We start from the raw sequence: 26,255 nt of genomic DNA, 5'->3' as shown, positions 1-26,255 counted from the left end.
CAGGCATCTGGGAACAAAGAGTAAAACCCACCTCTGCTCGCCACAGCCACTGCTGAGGCTGGACCAGGTAGTGAGACAGCTTGGATGAGGAGAGTCAGCCTGCATGAAACACTCCGTGCTTCAGGCTGGTTGAGCTAATGCAGAAACCAGGGTCTCAGAGCCGCGTGTTGGTTACCTGAGCACACCTTATTTTGGAGCAGGGACGATCTTGGTGCTTTGCACTGTGTGCTGCTAACTGTGGGCCCCAGGTGTAGCTGGGTATGGCCATGGGCTAACGGGAATTCTATCCAAAGTCTCAGCAGCATCAGGATAATCATCTCTTTTGTGAGAGATGTGTCTGTGGCTTTGGTGAAACTCTCCGCTCTGCTGGAATATGCTCATTGCTCCGGCGTGTGCGCCACCAGGCAGTGCTGGGAGGCTGCACGTGAAGCCTGCTCGGGAAGTCTGAAAGAGTTAAGAGCTAAAATGTCAGCTCGGGTATACCCCAGCTCTGGCTGAGCCAGCACCCCTGGAGGAGCAGCCAGGAACTCTGGGACAGATCTTTAATAGAACGTCCCCTTTAATCTTGTGCTAGAACAAACCATTCTCCATGTCCTGCCTGCCCTGGCTGAAAAGTACTTGGCCCTACTGGCCAGTGAGAGTGGGATGGCAAAACTATGTAGGATGGACCATCATACCGTCGTTCCCAGCTCAGCTCTGGTTTCAGGAAATCTGTCTTCATATCAGCATCAAATGCAGTAAAATTGCTTTATTTGGACAATCTGAGGCATGCTGTCCACCAGCGATGGTTTTAAGGGAAACTTAATTCCTTCTTCCAGCAGTAGACCTGTAATTAAGTTACAGAGAGTGCATGATTGATGCTTTGAATTGGGTGAAGGAATCTGTTTCTTCAGGGTTACGTTCTCTTGCACCATGTGGGATGGAGCATTTTGGATTGCAAATCTCACGGGCTGTGTAATTTAGATTTTCATACAGAGAGGTTGGAGTCATGTTGGGACTTCACATAACAGGTTTTATGGCAGAATAGTTTGTCTAGCATCCTTCAGATTTTACATCAAGAATTCAGAAAAGGGAAATTTATCACCGTGTTGTCCAGAGTGTTATTTGGGGAGGAATTCACTTTGCTGGTGTGGGAAGGATTCTCATCCCTGGTTTTGCCTGTGCTTGCTGAACAGTCTCGTGCTGTGGCAGAGCTGGGTTTAGAGAACAAGATCTGCAACATCTGCTTGCACAAAACAATGGCTAAAGATGCAATTTAACAAATCCAGCTAATGGAATTAGGCTCCTTCAGCCCTTAGATGGAGATCTGAGTATCGCTTTTTACTGCGCAGCTATTTTGGTTTAACCTCTAGAGATGATGTCTGTTCTTGGAAGAGACAGATAAAGAGACTCTTAGTAGGACTAAATGCGTTTTTCTCACCTCCGTTGGTGAAAGAAATGAGCTAATGTCCTGGTGACAGGAAGACATCTTTGGGGGAAGATGGGGAGGGGGGAAGAGGAAGACAAACCTGAAATCTTAAATGGCTTTTGATTGCCGTGAAGTACTCAAGCAGACAATTGCTGGGATTACTACATTGACAAAGCATCCTGGTGAGCTGAATCGCTGGCACAGCCAGTGAAATGGGAAGCTGCTAGCAAGGCATTCCCGGGGTGGCAGCGTGTGCAGAGCCTTGATACCACGCTGAAAGGAATTAGGGATTCAGAGGCTGAATACCTCCAAATTGCTGTGGCTCAAAGGCCATTTACAGACACAGCTAAAAGGGACCGGAGCGGAAAGCATTTGCTGATCCTGGCTGCTGTGAATCCAGATAGGGTCTAACAAGAGGGGAAGCAATCCACTTCCTGAACATCAATCATGAGCAAAATGACCACTGCAAGGCAAAACAGGCCTGCTGGATTTTCGGGAGCCGCTGGCTCTTTGTAACAGTCGTGCTTTTGTAGTCTATGAGGCAGAGAATAAGCTTTAGATCCACAGGTTTTTGGATCTGCAGCCTCAGCAGTTATTGCATCTGACAGCCAGGTTACCAGAGCTTCCCTTCCAGGAGGCCGGTGAAGTGCAGCAGCAGGAACCGTGGTGCCACTTGAAAGGACAAGGAATAGTCAGGAAGAGTGCTGGGCAGGAAGGAGTTAAAGGGATGGCTGGGGTTCAGGGAAAGTGCAACAATATGTGCTAATGATTTTGCAGTTGAGGGGAGTTGTCCTAGAAGAGCTGCAGGAAGGAGAGGATGGGAATAAGCAGTCTCCCAGAAGATTTAAGTCTGCTGTCTCAGGAACTGAAATATCAGACAGTTAACCCTTTTTTTTTTTTTCCCCTGTTTGTATAGCAACTAGATTTCCTGGGAAACGTGGCAGGAGAGTGGTGTGAATGCAGTTAATGGCGAGATGTCAGCGGCTGGCCTTTGGCAGCATCTCTGCAGGAACACAGCCGCAGCACTTCTCGGTTTGGGACAGTCCCCGCGGCATCGTCAAGTGCCACGAGGGCCATGAGTGATGCCCGGGGCTGGTGCTAAGCCATCCCTAGCTCGAGGCTGAAGGATGCTTTTCAGAGGCTCCATTTCGAACGTGCTGCCTGTGTTGGTGGTTGCTTACAGGAAGCTGTGTGCACTGGAATCCAAATACCTGAGTGCTTGGAAGAGCTTAAGTGAAAGGCAGCCAGAAGGATTTGGGGTGTAAGGGAGTCTGTGCTATCTATCTAAGCCTGCACTTAAATGTTATTGTGCTGCTCCTAAGTTCAGAGTGTAGATCTGAATCTGTTGGGTGGTTTGGCCTATTCTGGTTGCTGGTGAGGGGATGTGGTTGATTGTGGAGCTCCTGCCTCTTGGGAGTGGTCCCTGTGAAGTGACTTTGAATGTCATGCCAACACAATCCATGTTCTGCTTCATGTATGAATCGTACCACAGTATTGCAGTAGTGAGAACTCAGTGTCCTGCTCAGGTACCCTCCACCAGAAACATGATGTACTTGGGATTTCTGACCAGTAACCTAAAATTTGTGAGAATGTTTAAGGAACAGTATGAAGGAAACACAGTGAGAGCAACTGTCATCGATACAGGGGGAATAAGTAAAACAAAGTCACCTACACCCCCCAAAATAACCATATAGCCCAAACCTCTGAGACACTTGGGCTTTGATCTTAGCCTAACGCACTGACTGTCAGTGTCTCTGTGGGTGATGGATCCATTTCTGTCCCTGTGTCCACAAGGAAGGTGGATGGATGTGCATGGACAAAAAACTGGCATCACTTAAAATTGAAAGAATTTAGCTCAAAGGACTCAAAAAGCTGTGGAAGCTGCTTGGGTTCTCCGTTAAAGCTATCCTGCAAAAACTTGAAAGGAACTTTTCCTCAAAATCCGAATTCTGTAATGCAGATCTTAATGACAGAGATCTGGAAATTTAAAACCTCAGTTTGTTTTGGTGACCTCTCATGTTGGTCATCTCCAGTACCTTGTGCAGGAGCAGTGTGCTGGTTTCCATGCTCAGTTCTACCTAAGCTGTGGTTCATTGCTTCCCCTGTACCAAGTGTTGTTGGAAGAATGGGACCTTGAAGAACAGTTATGCAAAACTAGCCCTAATTCAGCGTGGAATTCAGCTGCATTCAAGACATCAGTCTTTTATGTCTGTTGTCTTGCTGAATTCTTCACAAATTATGATTTTCTTCAGGGTAATTATACAAGATGACTGTTTCTCAAAACTTTAAACGATTTCTCTGATCTCCTCTAAGGGAACTTCTTGAGCTGCAGACGAAAACCAAATACATTTTTTGTCATAGTCTTCAGCCTGGGTCTCTACAAAGGGAGCACTGTCTGCATAATGCCACTGACTGTGCTTCTGCCGAGTCTGCAGAGCTGATAACAAAGCAAGATAATACAAATAAATAATAAATACTGGAAACTGAAGATAAAACATTCCAGATCTGTGCTGCTCCTGCTGCAAGCTGTGCTTTTTAAGCTTCTTTTGAAACAAAGAAATAACTTATGACAACATTTCATGACTACAATTGTGGTCACTTTTTAGAAAATACTGGGGTTTTTTAGCACTCTTGGTGTGTATAAGATTTTCTGTATTTCATTGATACCTGGGAGCCAGGTGGGATAATATCTTTTCACCCAGTTTGCTTATGGCTTGCGTAGACTAGAGTACATGTAGGATATCCAGTGTGCAGAGCTGGGTGAGGGAGGGATGGTAAAATTCGTTTGATAGCCACCAAAACTGGAGCATTACTGGATTCACGTCCTCTGCTAAGAGCTTTTTTCTGAGGAAGCATTACTCATTTTTTTTGTGTTCCTTTAATTTTCACTTTGATTTCCTCGTCAACACAACATTCTGGTTTGTGGAGTTCTGTGCACTGAGAGAAACCAGGTCACACAGCATCGTGCAGGTTTTTTACCTCCTGGGGAGGGTAATAGAGAGCCTTGCTGTCCTGATTCATGCACATCCTCCTGCTTAAGCAGCAGATTCAGATTACATGGGGGAGATAAGGTTGGGATCTGTCAGGGTTTATAAATGACCAGTTCAGTACACTATTGGTTGTATTCACAAGCTGATATTTCTGGACAGAGTTGAAATGGCTTTGACTGAAGCCATCAGTGATCGATCACTTCAGCCCAGGTGGTGCAGAGACAGGAGTCTGGTGGCAGAAATGTGTCAATGTGTACTTTAAACAGCTGAAGGTAACAGGGCAATGGGGAGGAAGGAGGGTGTAAAATTTCCATAAAAATACTTTTCTTTGCTTTTTTAAATTACCAAACATACAGTTCTTCTGTACGTACAAGCTGCAGGTCTTATACTGGAGAAACCTTGACCAGGAAAGCGATATGGAAGGGGGTGTTGTTGGGGCCACAGAGGTGGGGAGGTGTTGAGGTAAGAGCTCTATGCTCAGGAGCTGAAGGGTCAGGTTGCTGGCCATAACCTGAGAGCAGACAGGGTAAACTACAGTGGAGGTGGGAGGACTGGCAAGAAATGTAGTTTTCACATCCTAAACTAAGGAATTGCTGGTGACTGAGACAGGTCTGATTATTTGAAACATTGGAAAAAAAGAGTTAAAAGCAGCTTTGATCAGAATTCATCTCTGCATTTATCAGTCCTTAGTTCTCCTGATAACTGGGGTCAGAAAAACGTACTTAACAGTTCATCTCACCCTCTGTGGTTTGGCTTCTTTGGCCGAGTGCACCAATGTGTTTCCTGAGCAAACTGTTCTCCCTGTATTCTGTCCCCAAAAAGGGCCACAGCGAGCTGTGGCTTCGACGTGAGGAGCAGCCCGTGGTGACTCCATTGTCTCAGCCTCTGCCCGAGCCGTGCTTGTGTTGACACAGACACTCGGGCTGTTTTTCCATGTGGGAGTGTTTCGTCCCTTTGGGTTCAAACAATTGCTCAAAGCCACGGTCACAAATAACACGTTGAGTTGTCTCATCCTAGAAACTGTGTTGTTGCAGGAGGTGAACAAAGGCTCAGTCAAGCTGTGCTGGTGCACGGTCGATGTGGTTGACATGAGATCCCAAGGCTGGAGTAACGATGTGGTGCTGACCCAGGTCACTCATGGGTCCTTGGGATGTGGATATTGTTAGGGCATGGTCTCCAGTGGGCTCCTCACATATGCAGGAATGTCTCTGTTTTATCCCTGTTTTAATGTAAAACCTAAATATGGCCATATGGAAAGATGGGCTCAAACTTGGGTTTTGGGATGGAGGGTTTAGTGCAATAGGAACCGTGGGAATCAAGCATGCCAAGGTTTATGGATGTATGTTTTTAGGTATGCATTTTGTTCTCTTTCTGTTGAATGGGAGCTCTTCTCTTGACCATACTTAGTGGGTCTTGAGGTGAGGGTACCTATTTGGAGAGCAGGGAGTAAATTTAAACTGGGAATCAACAGAAGGGGTTGACAACTTCCAGAAAGGAGCTAAAGCTTGAAGTGATAGAAGACATCCTGTGTTGTCCATAGATTGTAGTCATGATAAAAGCAGATCTTTCAGGATATGGACAGCAAGTCTGAAAATTCGCTGTTTGGTTTTGAATAAAAAAGTAAACAAACCGAAATTTCCATAAGACTTTAGCTAATAACTTCAAATGGTGGTTGTCTGCAAAGTGTCCTGTGTCCACCCAAAGCTGTGTCTCAGTGGACGAGATGAGCTGCATTTCTCAGTAACTCCTTCTGTCCTTTCTTTCTGTGAGACTAAAATTTAAATACATTGAGTACTTTTAGTGAAGAAAAGTCTTAGTCTGCGGGTTGATATGGGAAGAGCTGTGCATGATTTGTATGTGGAGTGTGGGTGTCAGAAAATAAACAGCAGAACTTCCTTAATAGTGAAAGTTCAGGATATGACCATGTCTCCTTTTAAAATGGACAGTTCTCAGTGCTTTAACAGATAAGATTTGTAACATCTAGTACTGTGCATTAATTGCATCACTGATGATTAAAGGCCTCATCACCTCTGTTCTGAAGTCAGTGGGAATGTTTTCATTTGCTTTACTCTGTGCTCTTCTGGGAAGCTGGGATCTCAACTTTTGCTATGAAACACTACCCATGGCAGTAAGAAATCCAGAAGACAAAGCTTTTAAAGTAATTGGGTGGTATTCATTACACACAGTGGAATTAGTGAGAAACTGTTAAGGTGTCAAAGTTGATGTTTAGGTAGTCTCATTAAATACCTCTGCATTTTCTGATGGAACTTAAGGAATAATTCTCCTGAAGTATTTTTACATTTCGGGCTTCATATGATAGCTAATTTTGGAGATTTCAAATTTCAAATGGTCTATGCTGCCCAAAATCTGCTCAGGTTTTGGCAAGAAGCCTGTGCTGAGAGGCATCAGGTCAGAGTGACAGTGATGCATTGAGGGAATACTGTGTCCTTTACCTTAGAGTGTTTTCACATCAGCTTTAGGTTATATTCTGAGGATAGTTGCCATATAAAACTATAAAATATTCTCCCCCCTATACAAAAAGGGACAAAACCTGTTGGTTTACCAACTAAAATAGTTTTCTGTGAGTTTCTGTGAGGAGTGTGTGATCTCTGCTCTTTTCTGAGATAGAATCTCAGAAAATGGGACTGCAAGCTTAAAATTAATAATTTTTAGGGCAACGCTGTAGCAGTTACGTGACTGAAAATCCTCCCTGGAGGAGGCTGTGCTCTGCCTTGAGGAATCATCCTACAGCTCTTCCTGCACTATCAGTGACCCAGTTTGCCCACGCAGATGGGTTGGATTTGTCAGAGAGGAGCACGGAAGGTGTGGAGCAGATGTTGTCACTGTGCTGCTCTGCACAGGAAAGGCTCCTCTTCTGTGCTGTTCCTCTCCACTAAAACCTGGAATGTAGTGTCTGGAAAGCTGCTGGAGGTGCAGATGTTGGTAGCGCCATGTTATCGTGGGAATTAGGAGTTTTACAGGCATCTCTTAGAATTTTGCTGGTATGGACAAAGCCACTTGAGGTTACTTCTGCTCCATGCTCTGTGCTTTGCTCTTTGCTTTCTCCACACACCATCTGGAGAAGTTACTGTTTGGTTGGTTTCCCAAGGGATGCCATTTCCTTAAAAGTTCATGTGAATTTACTCTCTGGAAGTCTGAGTGCACATTTGAGCTTTTGGGGAGGCTTAGAGGGAACAGAAGGTGGCTATGATGCTTAATAACTTGCAGGGAAGCTTTGGAAGCAGTAAATTCAGTTGTATGTGAATTGTTGGCCCGTATTGGCTCACCTCTGTATTTTGTGACCAATAGCTGTTAGTCCAAAACTGAGTGTGCTTAAGAAATCCTGCTTGCCACTAGTGCTACTGTTGAATTATTTTTCTAACATATGGAGGTGCAAAAATGATACTCAGATGCTTGTCATATCAGAATTTTGTGTGTGTTGTACCAATTACTGTGTGTGCCATGTGAATGTCCTCATTTGTGTGGTAAAAAATAACCTTTCAAGGCATTCAAAAAAGAAAATTTGTAAAGCAGTTGAGCTGTAGTCTGTGGTAGCACTCTCTGCCTGCCCTGGTTTCTATGTTTAATTATTCCTTCTTGTCTTTTTCAATCTAGAACGTGGTCCAAAACCATTCCTGGCAAGGTCGAATTCTTCTCCAGTGAGGGTTCAGACACCTCTATCCCCATCCCCATCGTGCCGCTTCCAGGTGTAGATGACTCCTACCCACCCCAGAAGAAATCCTTCATGATGCTCAAATACATGCATGACCACTACTTGGACAAATACGAATGGTTTATGAGGGCTGATGACGACGTTTACATCAAAGGGGACAAACTGGAGAACTTTCTCAGGAGCCTGAACAGCAGCGAGCCCCTGTTCCTGGGGCAGACCGGCCTTGGCACCACGGAGGAGATGGGGAAGCTGGCACTGGAACCGGGCGAGAACTTCTGCATGGGGGGGCCAGGAGTGATCATGAGCCGGGAGGTGCTGCGGAGGATGGTGCCCCACATTGGCGAGTGCCTGCGGGAGATGTACACCACACACGAGGACGTGGAAGTGGGGAGATGCGTGCGGAGGTTCGCAGGGGTGCAGTGTGTCTGGTCCTATGAGGTAAGGACGAGGGCGTGGGGAATGGGGAAGTGTCTTTTGTGGGAGGTCGAGGGGAGGGTTCCTGTTGTACACAGCAGTTCCCCCATCCCTCACCTCCCTCTGCAGCTTGACCATCCAGCTGTAGAGTTTCTATGCTTTTCCTTTCCTGCAACTGTCACCCTTGGAAAGACCTACAAAAATTTGGAAATGCAGCAGTAAGGAGGGAAATGGAGGAGCATTCGTCATTCATAACAGATATGTTTGTTTAGACAGAAAGGGAATAAGCTTAAATCAAAATGGCCTCGAGTGCCTGCAGTCCTGACTGTCCAAGCCTCTTTTATCTTCTTTAGCTGAGTATGTCATGGTGTCAGCATGGAAAATGGATGATACAATTACTGTGTGTTTCTTACTGCAGCTGAAATGTGTGAGGCTGACAGATGTTTGCCCTGACAGTGACAGTTTTTCCCCAAACTGGAGATGTCTCATGGTGGCTGGCACTGTCACCTGGCATGCTGAGCTGCCTCCCGGCAGCCGAAATCCCTTGCTGCTGAGGGCACTCGCTGGCAGCCCCATCCTGCAGGTGCCTGCATAGCAGATCCTTGACGTCAGCAGAGACAAGCCACCACTCTTACACCGAAACTCGTGGTCTGCCCACACTGATGTGCCTGCAAATTTGGCATTTTGGGGGGAAAAAAACCTAGAGCCTGCTTGTGGCAGAGTTTCCTGATGCTTTTTGCTGGGAGCTGGCAGCTCCTCCCCAGGGGTGACAGGGGCTTCTCCCCGGGTGTGCTGGGATCCTTGAAGTGAGTCCTGGGTGTTTACAGACTGCCTGGTTAAAAACACCTGCTGGGCTTGAGCTGTAGTTTCACCACAGCAAATGCTGGTGGGTCTGCCTTAGAAATATGGGAGAAGTTGAAAGCAGAAGAGAGGCTGAACAGTTTGTACACAAACATTTACGACCTGACGCAACTATGGCTTTGTCCTTTTATGAGATATGGTGAAGGAGGGTTCTTCTGCCTGCGTGAGAGGAGCTGTGGTCACAGACAGTGACAGATACTGCTGCTGAGCCACTCTTTCACTGGCAAAGACTCGTGTTTAACTTTTGACACTGAATTTCTGCCCCCAGGAGCTGTTGCTTTGTTTGAGTTCACAGTTCAGCAATGGGAGAGCCTCTGAGGAAGGGGAAGAAGGTTTCTAGCCGCAGTTGTTAATTAGTATCTTTTGTGCCTAGCGATTTCCCGGACTATCAGTGCCTCTCCACAGTTCCCTGCTTTCAGACCTGGAACTAGTTTATGTCGTGTCGGCATTGTGGTTTAGCCATTCATAAAGAGTCCGTAACTTTTTCCACAGTTTTTAGCAGCATAAAATTTTTACTGTAGACATTCAGAGTTGAAATAACTTCTGCTGTGAATGCCTGTACCATCTGGCATTTGGTAAGCTACTGAAGGTCAGCATTTTGGTCCTATTGAAACTGGCAAAGGGCTCCTAAATTCAATATAACCTAATGTTGGATTGAAATAGCCAATGATAGCACACAACTGCACTGGGAATGCTGTCTGACAGAAATTGATAGGGCTTTCTCAAACCAGTCTTGTTTGATCAGCTTCTGTTATTATCCCTAATTCTGGATTCTCCTAAGGGCCATGAATTACTTAAAATTGGTTTGTGTGAAGTGTATAAACTGTAGGGTGTTCAGAAGTAACCTGTGAGTGTGAGATGTTAAGGCTCAGCTGTTTGGGAGAGTAGGAAGAGTTTCAATGATGAAAGCACACAGCTTCTACAAGAAGTAAGTCCACGCTCATTTAATTGTGGCTTTTCAGTTTAAATACCTGTCATCTTTTTTGATCTGGTCCTTTCATTGCCCAGATGAAATGTGCCTGGTATTTTATTTCAGATAAAGCAATAGCTGTGTGAAATAACACAGCTGTTGCAACAGCTGTGTTAGGAAGGCTTGGTGTAAAAGCGACATTTTCCATGTCTTGTACGTTCGTGACCATCAAGTAACAGGCCACTGTAAGTGAATTGCAAAGTGTTGTGTTTCACTGAGCTTCTGATGGAGCAAAAAGTTTATCTGTACCTGCTCTGCTGGGGCACAGCCACTGCATCCTTCACAATTCCCGTCGGAAGAAAAGCTGTGACAGCACAATGCTCAGCAAACACAGCAATGTTGGCCTTAGAAATCCCAAACCTCACACTTCTCCTTTGCAGCCTGCACTTCCTATTCTGAAGAGGCTCAAGTGGCAGCACAAATGAGGAGCTCAGGTCTCTGCAGTCACCCCTCAGCTTGCTGGTTTTCATTCTCAGCGTCTCGGGTGTGGAGTGCCCTGCTGGTCCTCGCTGCGGGTGGCTTTTTCCCTGCACTGTTCTTGTGGTGGGCTCCCTGCCCAGAATCGTTTTACTCATCTCCATGACTGTCACTGCCCCCTTTCTTTGATTTTAGGATCCTACAATGTCTTTACTGTGCTGCTCATCTTCCCTGGCCCTGACTCTGGTGGTGTGCCCGAATGCATCGTCAGGCCCGGCTCTGTGTGGCTTTTCTGCTCGCAGCAGTCTGTCTCAAAACCCCTTTTTTCCCCCCTTCCTGTGTTTCTGTCACTCTGCTGCTCTCCGCAGTGCCTCTCAGACCACTTCATTGGAGTGGCACCGGTTATTGCCCGTTTCAAGACTTGCAAGGATTTGTTCACGCTCTTCCTGTCGTCAGGAGCTTTTCAGCAGACACAGTAGAGGAATTGACACCACCATTCTTTGGACTTCCTGTGTCATCTCATCCCAGAAAAGCAGCAGCAGCAGCATGTACAAGGTTGAGGACAACTGCAGCTCTCTGGGCTCTGGGGAGCTTCGTCTGACCCACCCAGGATGCTGCTTTGAGAGGAGTTTGCAGCCCACTATGGATTTTAAGCTCCTGTGACCAGGCTCAGAGCTGTTCCCTTATTTGACAGAGGTCAAGTGAGTCACAGATGAGACATGGCTGTTAAATGTAGTAAAAGTAAATGTGTAAAGTTCTTTAGGGCAAGGATTATCATCATTGTAAAAACAAAACCCAGACTGTCGCTGCTGTTTGACAAATCACTGTAAAACTCAGCACTCTATAGGGTGGAGCACCCAAAGCCAGAGAGTTTATGCAGCAAATGGTAAGAAAACAGTCATGAAAAGAATGGAACTGAAATCTCTGAAGCCTGAATCTCTGAAGAGAGCTTGAGAATTTATGAAGAAATGTGGAGTGTGGTCCTTCTTCCTGAAGAGAACTAAAGGCTCAAAGTGAACTTGCTCAGAAATGTTCTGGATTTCTAGTGAATATTGGTACTTTAGACTTCTGGCACATTGCTGGGTGTTTTTCTCAGCAAAAGATTGCGTACTTAAGTCTCCTTCCTTCTCCCCTTTCCTCCCACCAGTAGTTCTTGCCTGGATTGCTGGGACATGGAAGTTCTGTTTTCTCCTACACTGCCGTGTGGTGCCACGCAGGGTCTTGGATTTCAGCCTGAGAACATGGTCTGGTTTTGATGACAGGCTTTTTCATTTGTGATTTAAACCATCCCAAAGTATTGTTGATCTCAGTTTTATGTCTGACATTTCCTTTAAATGCACCTGAATTACAAAGTCACTGCTGTGTAGCTTGGTGGTTTCAGCCTTGTTTTGCAGCTGTTGCTGAGTATTGTTCTAATTTGTGGTTAATAACTTCACAACTTTAATACAGGCTCTTTGTAGCTGCTAGAAGTCAAGGCAGTATGATATATCCCATTAATTTCTTCAGTAATAAAACCCTTCTGACACGCTGCTTTCAGGTGATACCACTTACTTCCTCTGTGTCCTACAGTGCAATAGAAGCAGCTGAATCCAACGGAGCAGCCTTTCCCAGCTCTAACTGGTATAAATGACCAGTTTTGTGTGTTTTATTGAGGTTGTGGGAGAAGTTAGGTGAGATGCAGCAAGTGTTTCTGTGTGGAGAAGGCAGTGCTTTCCTCCAAACTGCAGCAAGTACTCTAAAATGTCCTGAAAGGAGACAGGATTTTTTACAATATACATGGAAAGGAAGGTATGACAAAGGCAGCAATCACATCAGGAAATGTGAGCAGCAAGGAAGAGCAAGTCCAACCTTTCGGGTGTTGGTGAGGGGAAGAAGTAGGGCAGTGGTGACTAGGGATAGCAGGGGGCTTCTGGGAGAAGGAGGGTTTGAATTAACATTTTGTGTGGTCTTTCATCTGGAGTAATTGAAGATAATTGCTACTCTGAAATTCACTGAAGTTAAGAAAGCCCTTAAAGTGCACATTATATCTGCCAAGTACACTGGCAGTGCCAGAATGTACCGTTTCTGGGATGGATGTTCCCATGGGCAAAACTGAAGTTTATGGTTTTCTGTAAGACAGCCAGAAGTAAAAAAAAAAAAAAAATTATAGTCCTGCAGTGATTGATCAGATCTGAAAGACTGGAAAGAGGTGCTGCTGTTAATGGCTAACCTCCAGTTCCTTTGCTTTATCCTCTGTGAAAACCTCTCATTAACAAAAAGGAGATTGATCCTGTTGTGGCTGGGTGATGAGTGACACCCAGCACACAGCATGTTGTCAGAGCAGGGCAGGATGGGGTCTGTGAGGAGGTCCTGGGGCAGGGTGTTCTGGAGCACCTCTGTTCTCTGCAGACCCTGGGGGCAGTAGGTTGTTCTTGCTCCATGAACCTCTCCTGGGACTCCCCGCCAGCAAATGAAAGATTTGACTTGTCTTTGTGCTGGGAGCATCCAGCAGCACTTTTGAAATCAGACATTATTATATGTGTGTATTGTCCTGGCTTCAAAGCTTGGGCATTTTCTGAAGTCAAAGCAAGGGAACTTGGCAAACCCTGACAGCACGGACACCTTATCTCGCCATGTGTGCAGCCCACTGCATCACCTAATTTCAAGAACCTTTGATGTGAATTGTCTGAGAGAGAGAGGGAGGATACAAGCATACCCAGAGTTTTAGGGTGGATGTTTATAAAGCATCTTTCCTCCAGCACAAAATTTTATCTTTGGAACACCTCAGAGATGTCTTTTTGGCTTCAGATTAAGATGTAAGTGGGTGGCCATGCATTTGGGGGATGGACGGAGATTGAGCTCCCTGAAGGTAATGAGAAATGGCATTTTGTCAAAGGACAGACAGGTAAGACTAGAGAAGAGCATTATCTGGGCAGGGGAGGTGATGCATGGGGCTCAGGGTGAGACTGAAATACATGACTGATGTGACAGGGAGTCCATGACTACAGTGGGGAGGCAGCGTGATACAACCCCTGTGGTCTAATTTTAGTGTTTGCTGAGGAGGAGGGCAGAGAGGTCAAAGGAGAGAGTAAAGGCTGAAGACTGGGTTTGTGAAACCAAGGGTTAGGGGTTAGGAGGGTTTGGAATGGGAGACACATCTCAGGTCTGCAGCCAGGTCCTGACCTGGCTCTTTCACTTCAGAAAATAACTGAGTGTTTTAGAACTAGATGTTCCAAAGAGGGAGAACTTGACATTACTGAGTGATTTCTTACTGACTTCTGAATGCAGTTTGGTCAAGGTTTATTCTGTGTTTTAGGAATGAAGAACAAGTGTTGTAACAAAACTTAAGTCTGAATCCCACTCACTTTCTGCAGAACATTTTCAGAGAGGAGGGCTGGGGGATTTGTGCTGACACAAAGAGGCCTTTCCAGGCTGTAGAGCCTGTTTGGGACTGACCTAGATTTTGTGAGCACATGGTTAATCTGTCCTTAGTTAGCTGGATGACTTGACCTAATGCCTAAGCTGAGGGTTGCTGAAATGAGAACTTTGATGGTGTTGTGCAGACTCTTAGGAAGCTTCGGCTATGAATCCAGCAAACAGAAGTTATTGCTTTCCCCCCGTTATTGTTGTCTTGAAGTGCAGTGCTTTTGTTATTAGGATCTGTGCAGCCTGTTGAGTTGAGGGAGACATGGGGATTAGTTGTTATCTTGAGGACAAGTCAGGAAAGGCTAATCCTTCATAGCATGACAGGACAAAGGACTCTAATAAAATAGCTCATCATTCCAGTTTCTTAGTTAAGGAAATCAGAAGATGAGGATTTGAGTTTATTCTGTGAACAGCAGTGGGGATAGGCAGAGGGAGGTGAGTCTGAGACTAGAAGCTTACTATTGTATATTTTTCTTTTGAACTGATGGGAAAGTCATCCTACTTTTGCAGGGTAAGATCTTTACAGCTTGCTGGAGCTATGAGGCTCTGGTACTTGTGCTGTGATCAGAGCTGCACTGCCTCTTGTAGGGGAGTCCCACCTGACTGGAGATCTTGGAAGGACACTTTTAAATTCCAAATCTAATCAATGTCAAACCCAGTAATACCTTTGTAGTCAGTTGTCTCCTGTGGGTCAATGATATCTGTCCAAACTTTGAGCTGGCAAGTTTCCTTTTCCATTTTCTTTAGTGCTTATTTCTGTGTATAAAAGATGAAGGTGAGGGAATAAACCATTTCATGGATACCTCTGTATAAGACCAGGATCTCTGTAAGTGTCCTATGTGACTAGACACTGATAAAATTAGATTAAATATTTGTCTTTCTTGACTGAAGGGGACATAAAATATTGCCAGCTGGGGCTCTCAGTATGGAAGTTTTTAGCTGATCTCTATGTAGAGGGTAATTGTGACCTGGATGCTTGGGGGAGGGAGGGTTAATTGTATTAATTTGGAGAGAATATTTGCATTTCTCCCCTCAGTCTATTAAAGCCAAGTTCTGTGAGCCGCTTAAAGCACTAGCAGCATGGAGGTGTCAGAGCCTGTAAGCATGGAAGAGAAAAGCTAGTCTTGCTTGGTGGTGGGAAATAGAAGTGAAGTGCTGATGTGGGGAAGGGGCTTAATATAAACTTGGCTGAGGTCACCAACAGGAGGGTAGGAGCCCACAGCTCAAATGCTTTCAGTGTTGTCATACTTGGAATATGGTGTTTTGAGAAATACTTGATTTTTTAGAATAAAAACAATTGAATTATTACAGAGAAGAAACAAAACTCGGATTTTGTAAATGGATAGGTATGATGGGTCTTGGTGTAATACCTATTTGTTACTTAAAAAAAACCCCAACAACAATCAAATCTAGTGTAAAAGATGGTTTTCTTTTGAAACTTTCAATGAATGAACACAGATAATTATTCAGAGTTGTTCTAGACAGTGGTTGTAGCCGCAGTGGTGTGTAGCACTAACCTGCTATGAAGGGTTTTCTTAATGCTTTGGGAGAGAGTTATTTCCTAGCAGGCTATGTGGTGAGACACTTCCCTTGCTCCCTGGACTGACAGTGTACCAGGGCAGTGTCTGAGGATGCATTTGTGATCTCTACAGCCACATTTTCCCCAGCTGACCCTGTTTGCAGTCACTGGTCTGCTGCCTGTGCTGGGAAAGATCCTGAAAAGAGCTCTTAACACCAGCTGACTCACCCTAGCCGGGAACTCCCAGTTCACCTTTTGCTTCTCTGAAATTCAGTGTTCTTCATGAACTTCACGGTCTGCCAGTGCTGACAAGGCAGAAAATGGCATTTGGTGCTGCTTTTTTCTTAGTTTACATCTGCAGTTACAAATGAGAACTGCATATCTTGAGTCTCCCTGTGTGCTGTCCCTGAGTGTACCTCACATGTCAGGAAAGAGATCGGCTTTTTAGGCTGTGGGGGAGAACCACTGGCCCATGGATGGGCAACGAAGAGGCAAGATGACAACCTTCAGCAGTTTAGCCCTGCTCTGGCTGTGTCTCGTGGCCCTGGGGATGGGGGGAGTCTGTAATCTGACTGCACAGAAGATTAATTGCCCTGCATTGGTCTAACCTCATTTCCTGCAGACACCTCCGAGTTCCAGAGCTGCTGTTTTGTATTCTAAACCCATCTGATTTGAAGCAGGGAACTCGATTCTACTTTGCTGGATTGTTACACCATCTTAATTGATCTTTAAAATGCTTAAAACATTTTCTCACTAATTTCCTGTGTTAAAAGCTTATCTGGACTCCTGGTGGTGTGAACTTTTCATAGTTATCAGCTGGAGACCTCTTAAAATCCTGCCAGAAATCTCGATTGCCTGAAGGGTGGGGATTATCTTCCTGCATGCCTAGACCGAAATGACCTCTATGTGTCACAAAGAAGTTGGGAACTTAATTGGAAAAGTTTGGGGATCTAACTGGTTTTGTTTTCTTAAATTTTAGTTTCAGCTGAAAGTGTATTTGGGAGTCCTTGCAAAACTGAAAGTTGGGTTCTGGTTGTTTCTGGTTAGTTTTTTTACATGAAAGTAAATTTCTGCTGGTACCCTCAGTGAGAGCAAGTTAGTGTTTTTTTCAATTGTGTCTTGAGCAAGTTAAAAGTGCTGCTACAATAATGAAACAGAAGTAAAAATTGTGACAGATTTTTATGGGGGGATTCTTGAGAACCTATTGAACTTCATGCCACTTACTTGCAGCTTGTGTGGTAATGGTGACTTCAGGAGAAGAATCAATGCCCGCATATAATTTATATTGCTACTAGGGACTGAAGCTATTAGGGACCATTTTTTTAAAGGCTCTTTGAACAGGAAATGTCTGTTTATCCATTTATCTCTTGTCCATGCTTCAGTGTTGTGCCCTGATGTGAAGTATTGGTGGTAAGAGGAGAGCCACTACAGCGAGCTCCCCTTTCCAGGTGAGCATGGAAGCAGTTTTTCCTTTCCACAGAGAGCTTTGCAGCCTGTGTGATGCCATTTTTACCTGAGCTGCTAGCAGGGACTTGCTCCCAGGGCTGCTGTGCAGGCAAAGCTTCAGTGGTCAGCTCCTGTGCTTGGTGATCTGATGTCCTGGGAGCATTGCTACAGACAGCTTCCTTTGAGTCTGTGCTAGTTTATACTGAGAGCACATGGATGGGAGCCCTGAATGTTTGTGCAGAGCTGTGAGATGAGGCTCCTGGAGCCAGTGCTTTGGAGTCATTAGGTTAGAAAGAGGTTTAGGAAAAGGCAAAGGCACTACATGCTCCTGTGTAATGAAGAGAGCACAGGTAGGGTCATGCCCACTGGATCTAAGTTCTATCCAAGTCTCTGGGTTTAATCCTTCCTACTGAATGGCTTTAGGGAGCTCCAGCTGAGTGCTATATTTTTGTTCTTGGAAGCAGTCTTCAGAAGCATCCGGTACTCTTTGTGGATTAAGCACAGGTTCTTACACAGAGGCTAGGATTAGCAATGAAATAAATAGGAACCCATAGTTTGTACTCAGCCAGCAGTTCATTAGAAAGCAGAAAGCTGCCTGCAGTTCCTGAAGTGCCACTGTCACCTTCTTTCAGCTGCAAAGAAAAGCGTGTTATCAGAAAAATAAAGGAGGACATTACCAGAAAGCTCCTCTACCTCAGGGCTGCCCCAGCCCTGCAGAGGAGGCAGCCAGCACTTGGATGCTGTGTCCTTGCCTGCTGTCCTCGTGGCTGTGCTCAGCCATATGTCAGAGTGTCTTCTGAAAGGCAGGCACAAGTCTGCTCATGAACACTTGTTGCCTGCTCTTGTTCATGGTTGCCACTTCAGATTGGTGCAGCTGGTTCGAAAAGCGCTTCGAGAACAGCAGCAGGGTATTAATGAAGGTTCCTCTGCTCATGGGCCTTCAATGGGTGTAATTACCTGGCAGTAACTTCTTGAAACCTTATTTGAATCAAAGCTGCATGTTTTGGCTGGTTATGTCACCACTGTATTAGTGAGGAATGCAGGAGAGAGTGCTAGTTTGCATTAACTGTGCTGCCTTAATCCTTTGTAACCATACTTTTTATTGTGTGTTACTGTCTTACAGAGAGGGAAAACACTTGCCCAAGGGACAGCAGAGTTCACTCCTCAGCATCTCTGCATAAGGGCAATGTTCTTTGTCCTCAAAAGGACAAAGTTCTTAGTAGATGGGTTGTTGAGAATTAACATTGTGTAATTCTGCATAGATATTCAATAGGGAACTGTCTTTATCTAAGGTCTGAATTTTTTATAAAGGTTTTTTCCTACAGTCTCCCTCAATGTAAGGGGGCAGAGTGGGTTAAATGCCTGACCCATTTTTTTTAATGGTTTCCTACAGTCTTCAGACCATATGCTTGAAAAAAAGTCTTGCCCAACATGAGTGACTCAGAACATACACCTCTCACATTCATTGTCCAGATCAGTGAAAATATTGTGCCCTTGCATGTGTATCTTTCCTGTCCTGCCAAAAGAGAAATTTGCTTAGCCTTATCACAGATGATTTGTCAAGAAACCTTACCCTCACCTTACCGTACCTTGTTTGTCTAACCTTATCACAGATTTATTAACTGGTATACTTGTTTTTATATCCTTTTCTTATTGAAGATACTTCCTAACATCTTTGGCCAAGGGGAACGTTAAAAAAAAAGCGAACAGCCAACGACTGTGAGACAATAGCAGATTTAATCTTCATAAAGCAGCAGGGCTTTTGCTTCCCTGGGAATGTTTGCTAACTGTGGTTTTTCCAGGTTTTGGACAGAGCAAGTTTTCTTTGACTTTTTCAAATTTTCTTTTTTTCCCTCTCTTTCTGCCTCCATCGAGTTGAACCATGCACTGCTGTCACTGTGAGAGCCTTTTGCAGTTGCACTTTTTCTTGCTGTGTTTTACTGGGCCCAACTGGAAGCCACTTCTGATCCTGTGGAATAACATGTTTGGCTGAATCCTGAAGTTTGCTGCTGCTGTGTGTGCTTGTACTGAGGAAAAGCCATTCGCATGATTTCTTATCTTTCCTAGGCCAAAAATAACACTGCAGCTCCTGCAGCCTTGAAGAATTAGCCTAATTTCAGAACTGGAAACTAAGGTGAAGATGAAAAGTGTGTTTCAAAATATATAAAATAGCAGCTGGGTGCTTAAGCCTGAGGATGAAAAGCCTTTGTCTGGGGCTCTGGATGGTGGATCACAGGTATTTGTGGTGATCTTTTGCATGGACTATTCCACAGGGACAAACCTCCACTGAATGGCAGGTTGGCTCTACTTTAAACCAGGCCGTGCAGTCCTGACATGGGAGCTGCGAGCGAGGAGGATGGAAGGTGAGGGCAAAGTCATCTTCCTTGTGGCTGCAGAGTGGCTCCTGCAGATCCCTGACATGGGTCATTCCTCCATCCCGTGGTGTCTGCCTTGTGTCATCTGCCCTGGAGTCCCTGGTGCAGGGGAGGTGTGAAATGTGTAACCCCGTTTATCCTGCGAGGTGGTCAGGCCGTCTCCTGTACAGAAAATGCCTTGTTTCTGTTCAGCCAGCACAAAGGCTCTTTTATAGCAGCTTGGCCATACATCTGTTGAGGTGCCTCAGACTGTTAGCACTGGTTACTGTTTGAGGTATGCAGCTCCCAGGCTGTGATGTACATGTTTATATGTTGCCTCCCTTTCCTTTTGAGGATAGGGAGCTGTGCTGTGTCCTGCCCTGAACAAAGCTGGTGTTAGTTATGGGATGGAGCGGTAGCCTGGAGATTTTCTTTTTAAAAGCAGACTGGAATCCTTCTGTTTCACACTTCAAATTAAACATCTGAATTTGGCAGTGACTGCAGGACAATAGAACTTTCTCTGGGAAAAAGTGTGTTGAATTTCTGCTCCCGAGAGAGACCTGGCTTGAAAGACATTGTGTGCACCATAACAGAGGCACCCCAGTTCTTCACCAGGCACTTAAATGGAAAAAACCCCTGACTTCTTAAAATTTTTGAGCTTTACTGCAGCCTTTGGATTAATTTCCCCATCTTTTCCCCGCCTCCACTGTTGTTTTTTTTTCTCCTGCACGTGTCCTCATGCTTGTTCCACAGACGCTTTCCTGAAACCAGTCTTGCCCAGAAATGCACACTCATCTTCTGAAATGTAGGGGAGGGAGTGAGAGGAGGCTCTGTAAACTGGCAAGGTCCTGGTGATTTGGGAGTCTCTGAGTTCGTCTCCTGTGGTCTTCAGACATCTTGAGGTTTGCCATCTCCTGTCTCCTGTGTTTGGTTTTCTAAGTTGGTTTTTTTAACCCCACAAAGCTATCTGACAGCTCTTCAGTTCCATTCCCAAATAGCTTTCTGATGCTGTCACTGCTGGCTTCTTGACTCAAAGTAGAGCTTGGGTGGAAAAACAACTTTTCATCAAATTACCATGAGATAGGTCTCGTGGGATAGAGGAAGAGCACAAGAGGGATGTGCTGTTTCATGTTAAGCTCTTTTGCTTTGACATTGCTCTTCCCTTCTGCCCCATTAGCATGGATAAATAGCGAGGCCTGGTAGCTGAGTGTGGCAAAAGGTGACTCAGGGCAGGTCCATGGCATATTCCACCACCGAGTCCCTGTCCCTTGAGACAGCAGCTCTGCCCTGCCCAGGCCTTGATGTTGACACCCAGCTCTGCCTTGGAACATGTGCCTGTGCTTGTTCCCCTCTCTGGGGAGTATTTCTTGTTGAAGATCTGTTTTGGCTTTGAAGATGCATTCAGGCTTTTTGTGGCCTCTTTCACAAGAGGGTGAGAAGTTACTTTTCAGCTTAATTTTAGACTGGCTGTCATTCTTGAGCAAACTTCAAGTGTGGTTTTGACCTTGCTTGCAGGGAAACTTGGAGGAACCTGATTTCCCAGTACAGTGAGGGAACTGTTACCCCGGGTCTAGAATTTTGTGCTTTACCATCAAAGGGCTTTGCAAACCTTTCCCATGCTCCTTCCACCCTGTGGAACAACAACTCTCCCCACATGGCACAGGGTTATCCCCAGGGCACAGGAGGAGGTACTGTCAGGGCAAGGTGTAGAGTGTAAGAGGTCCTGACTCTGTGTCCTGCAGCCAAACCACACCTTCCCTCCCCTCTTTCACCAGTCACTGCAATTAAAATTCCACCGTCAGGGCTGAAGTGAGGTGAGGCAGGAGCAGACTTGTTTTCAGGAGGGAGAGGGAGAACCGAATTTTCTGCTGGAATGGGCCTTTTCCTGAAGTGGGCTCAGGAAATGTCACCTCCCCACTTGTTTAGAGGCAGAAAAGTCACAGGCAGAAATTGCAAAAATAATCAGCATGGTGTGCTCCAGTTCCCAGAAGGCATCAAAGAGGGAATGAATTGAGCTGGGAGTGAGGAGCCCTGCAGGCGAACCTGCAGTTCTTCATCAGCCTTTTCGAACCGTGGCCCAGGGCAGTCACTGGAGCTGATTTCCTAATAAAACTTGAGGGAGCCCAGCTTGCAGGGGTGCAGATGAGACTCTTCACTGGCACCAGGGAGCAAAGTGGAGCAATGGGAAAAAACCTCTTGGAGGTGAAAGGTAGTGAAAGCAAGAGAGCCAGAGTGAAACCTGGGGGGGGGGGGGGGGTTTGGTCTTATTAATGTGCTGAGTCCAAGTAGTTTCAAATATTCTAAACCCGTGAGTAGAGATACAAGGGAATGAGATTCCTTTGGCATTTGCAATATCAGGCAGGCTAAAGTAAGTGCTCTTGTGCAATGCTCTGCTGAGTGCTTACAGAGCAGATGTTGCTCCTTTTGTAGCTGCTGCTGCAAGTGAACCAGTTTCTTGCCTGGGTAAATCAGGGAGCTGTTTTACAGGTGCTCACCTTTGCAGAGGACAACTAAGGGACAAAATTTGAGGTGGGCAGTGCTGAGGGTGGAGGAAAAGCAGTCACTTGCAGATGTTGAAGGAGCTGTTTCCTTAAGGAGTGTCAGGATGTGAACCTTAAATGTGCTTAACCTTAGTTGCAGTTTCTCTTCGAGTAGGGAGACTGGGTGTGTGGTGGGGGTGGGCAGAGAAGGACTGAGATAGGCCTTCAGGAAGGAAGTTAGTCTAAAATAAATGCAGGTAAACAATAAAATGTTACAAGGTGCAAGCTAAGGAACAACCTGCTGTTTTCCCTAGCTCTTGCTGGGACACAGCTCTAATCCTTAAAGCTGGAAATCATATCTGATGGGCTACAGTAATCTTATTTTTCCTAGACGCAGAACTCCCCTGTGCCTGTCTCCCCTAGGCAAGGTGGAATACCTGCCAAGAAAGCAACATGCTCTGAGCCTCAGCTTCCACATGCCAGCAAAACCATCCCGTGTGGAAGTGACAAGCGTATTGCTGATGGGATGTGTTCTGGTGTGGCATCTGAGTTAAACCCCAATTGGGAGCGCTCGTGCACCTGACTGATGGCCAACATAGAAAAAACACTGAGCTGCCTGCATTGTAGCTGGCATAATTTCATGCCTAGTTACCATGCAAAACAGTCAACTCTTTACCAAAAAACGAGGTCTGAAAGTGACTACTTAGAGTATGTTTTCTTCCTGTCCAAGCAGAGAGCGTGCACTGAAGAACAGTGGCTTGGATTTTGTTTTCTTTGGTAGCCAGTCTAACGTCACTGGTTGTCTTTGTGTCTGCCTCTCTTTGTGTGGTGGGACAAAAAAGCCGTGTCCAGTTTGGGAATGCTGCCAGTTTTACCAATATGATGATTATATTCAGAAGAAAGGAGCTGCAGTGGTTCTTGTGGTGCCTTGATGGTAAATAATAGTAAAATATGGCTGTCTCTTAATATTCGGTTAGACTGCCCCAGTTGCCACACATTGGAAAGCACCCCTTTTCATGTAGCTGTGTGCTCATGCACTCTGTGGTCAGCTAAAGTAAATGTGTGTGTTGGAATGTAGCAGAATCACTGTAAAATATTCCAGATCCTGATCCTGAGCGTTGTCACTTGGATGATGCTGTTGCAGGGCTGGGGTTTTTTAGATTTATTTTTAAGTCTTCAAGTGTTTGATAGAGTTGCTGCAATCCTTTCTAGAGGCTTTGGGGACAAAACCATAGTTATAACTTTGCCGCTTGGAAATACTGCACAGACTCAGTCCTGCACCTCACACCAGACAATAATGAGCACTGAAAGCTAAACTGAGCCCATTGATATGGTGATGATCAGTACTTTTTTCTTTCTGATTAATATTCAACCTGTGTCTTCTATAACGTTTCAAACAGACCATGGGATTGTCCATTCTCCTCAGATCCACTTGCCCAGTGGATTTGAGCGTGTCCTGCCAGGGAAGCTGCTGGCACTGCATCCTGTTAGGGCAGTATCCCGGTTGGCCTGTGGTGCTGTGGTTGTGTGGATGATCCAGTTTGGGTTGGTTTTCATTCCCTGAGAGTGGTCCTGGGCTGAAGGTGGCGGACTGCAGCGTGGAGAGAGTTCCTTCCATGTTTGAGCCACTGCAGCATGGAGTCTGTAATCCCACGAGGGGTGCTGTATCCCTGCTGGGAGTTTGGGAGTTGCTCAGGAAGTGCAGAGGACTGTGTGCTCCAGCCCTGGCCTTGCAATGCTCACGTGCCAAGAGATTTGAGAGAGGAGCAGTGAGTGGCAGGCACCACACAGTGCCATGGGCAGCACTAAGTGAGCCAGAGCAGAACCACGTATTTTGAATGATGTTTTAAGTTGAAACAAATTCAGTTTACACAAACAATTTGGGAAAGAGAGAACTTCTTGTCTGTGCTTGAGGAGAGCTTCCTGGCTGCATTGCCAGCTCTCATCTGCCCTGTTTTCCTTGTCACCTCCAATTGGAGTGGCCACACTGGTTCTCCCATGGGATCAAGAGCTCACTGGCCACCAAAGGAGGCAGGCTAAGAGGCCAGCAGGCTCTCAGAGGCTGGGGGTGAGCTGTCCTGTGGCTCTTGGACATCAGGTGATGTTTGAATGAGGCAACGTAGCATTGGGAAGGTCAGCACCTCCCATCCCATGGCAGCTTTTCGCAGGTGTCCTTTGGACTTTGAGAGTAGGGACTTGGATGTACAGGTTAACCAGGCTGGGATGGAAAATCTCCCAGGTGTAACTTACAGCAAATGTCACACCAGCCTCCCGAAAGGGCAAGAGGAAAGGTCCGTGTCAGGTGGCCAAACACACCTTCCCTCCTGCCCCCAGCGTTTTGGTTGAAGGTCAAAGCTGAGAACTCTGCTTTTCATGCCAGGGTAGCCATGGAAGCTCACAGCCATGTAATGTCAGTGGAAGTAGGAAATTCATAGGATCTGAAGGAGAATTAAAGCACAAGGGCATTCAGAGAGTGCTGAGGCACGCTCATCTCTGGATTGTACACTTCAAACCAGAGCTGCTGCTGGGTAAATCCCTGCTTGCCCAAACCACAGCAAATTTAACAGGATAATAGTTTGAAGAGATGTTAGATCACTCTGTTTGTTGGTTTCTCTGTCTTCTATTTGTGGGGAAATGCTGGAAGAAATGGGGATTTGCACGTGTAAATATATCTAAATATATCTGCATATATGCACCCCTGCTCCCTGAAGGGAGAGGTGCACCACAGTCAGTGATGGGGAGATGCTTTCCCAGCAGTTCTACATCTTTTCCCCATGAGCTTTCAGGAGCTGGAGCTGTTGGAAGGAGCAGGGAAATGAGGAGGGAGAGGAATGAAATACCTTGTGAGGCTCATGCAGCCTTTATTTCTCACTCTGCAATAAAGGTGACCTTGCTGGCTTGATTGCTTTAGGTTTGCTGCAAATCTCATCCACTCAGCAAACTGCTGGAGGGAGCTGCTGGCAATGTCTCCAGGTAACAGTAATAAACCCCCAAGTGATTATAATATTATTTCATTTATAACTGAATGAAATGCATCGGGGATCTGCAGCAGAGCAGTTATTTGACAGGGTTTGCAGGCAGCTCTGCTTTGAGGGGAGAGGGGAGGGCTGGGGAGTGGCTCAGGCTTCCCAGCATTTTCCATAAGCACAGCTCAGGATGTGAGCTATTTTCTTCTAGAAAAAAAAGATCTCTAGGAAATGCAAGATGAAGTGGTCTTTGTTTGGACTGGCCACACAATCCCCTCACGAGCAAACACTTTATCATGGCAGTTAGGCTGTGATGAGTGATGTATTACAGTAGCAGGCTTGTTGCTCAATGTAACTGCTGCTGCCTTTATGGCTAGAGAAAACCAGGCAGAGAGCTTGCTTGAAGCAGTTCAGTGCTAAAATTGCTGTTAAAGCCTTTTCTGGGGAAATCCTTGTGGCAGAAGGCTTTCACATTTATTAATTAGTCTCATTTCTCTACCTTGTGAAAGATAAATCATTCCAAAAATAAAGAATCAAGTCCAGGTAAATATATATTTAATGAGATAATGTTATAATGAAAGACAATCTTGTAGTTATACACAAAAGTCTTTGAAGTGCCTTTTGTAGTTGTAAAATTCAGTCAGGATAATTTTTTTCTTCCATTTCCCCTCCTCCCCAGCAAAACCTTACCGAGCACGTCTGGACAATGAATGTTCTTTTGTAGGGATGAACACACAATCTCGAGGTTAAATTTGCCCTGTAAGATGTTTGCACTCATGTGAAGCTCTTTTATGTGTGACATTTCCTGCATTATAGCAACCAGGTTCAAAAAATGGGTGTTCAACGAAGACTTAACTTCGCATAAAGCAAGGTTTGAGTTACCTTTTAAAAATGTCAGTGTCACTCAACAAAGCCCTTAACACTGTCCTCAGATTGCTGCCAGTCCCCTCCCTGACCTGGTGCTGGGGTATCCAGGACTTCAGTTGGTCCAGATGGGCAGTTCTTGCTGTTGTGAGTCTGGGAATTGTCTGTCCAGCCTATGATAAAGGTGCATCTTTCTGTGCTCCCCAGGTGCATCCAACACCTTGGGTACCACCGAGGCCTCCAGTTTGTAATTCACTGAAGAGGCCTCTCAGTTGGGCAGAACTTCATCTGGGCAGAAACTCAACACAAGGCTCTTCTCAGCACATCTCTCCCAGGAGAGGTGCATTTTGTTTTTTTAAAAAAGTTCCTTTTATTCGTTCAAGACTATCACCCTTAGGACTTTACAGTGCATGGAGCAGACCCTTTGCTTCACATGGGCAGCTGTGTGTCTACTTAGTGGCTCTAGTCACTCCTCTCCATGCATTTAG

At 45.5% G+C, this 26,255-nt stretch overlaps 1 protein-coding gene across 1 annotated transcript in view; it reads left to right on the top strand.

Moving 5' to 3' along the window:
• CHSY1 (chondroitin sulfate synthase 1) overlaps positions 1-26,255 on the top strand; it is a 76,817-nt gene that overhangs the window by 1,134 nt on the left and 49,428 nt on the right. The window contains exon 2 of the mRNA XM_048318246.1: positions 8,014-8,509. Within this exon, the coding sequence (XP_048174203.1) occupies positions 8,014-8,509 (496 nt within the window). The remainder of the gene's footprint in view (positions 1-8,013; positions 8,510-26,255) is intronic.

This window comes from Corvus hawaiiensis, chromosome 13 (genome assembly GCF_020740725.1).
Source record: "Corvus hawaiiensis isolate bCorHaw1 chromosome 13, bCorHaw1.pri.cur, whole genome shotgun sequence".
Classification (NCBI taxonomy): Eukaryota; Metazoa; Chordata; class Aves; order Passeriformes; family Corvidae; genus Corvus; species Corvus hawaiiensis.
Note: the sequence above shows the minus strand (reverse complement) of the source record. Positions and strands in the feature narration are given on the sequence as shown.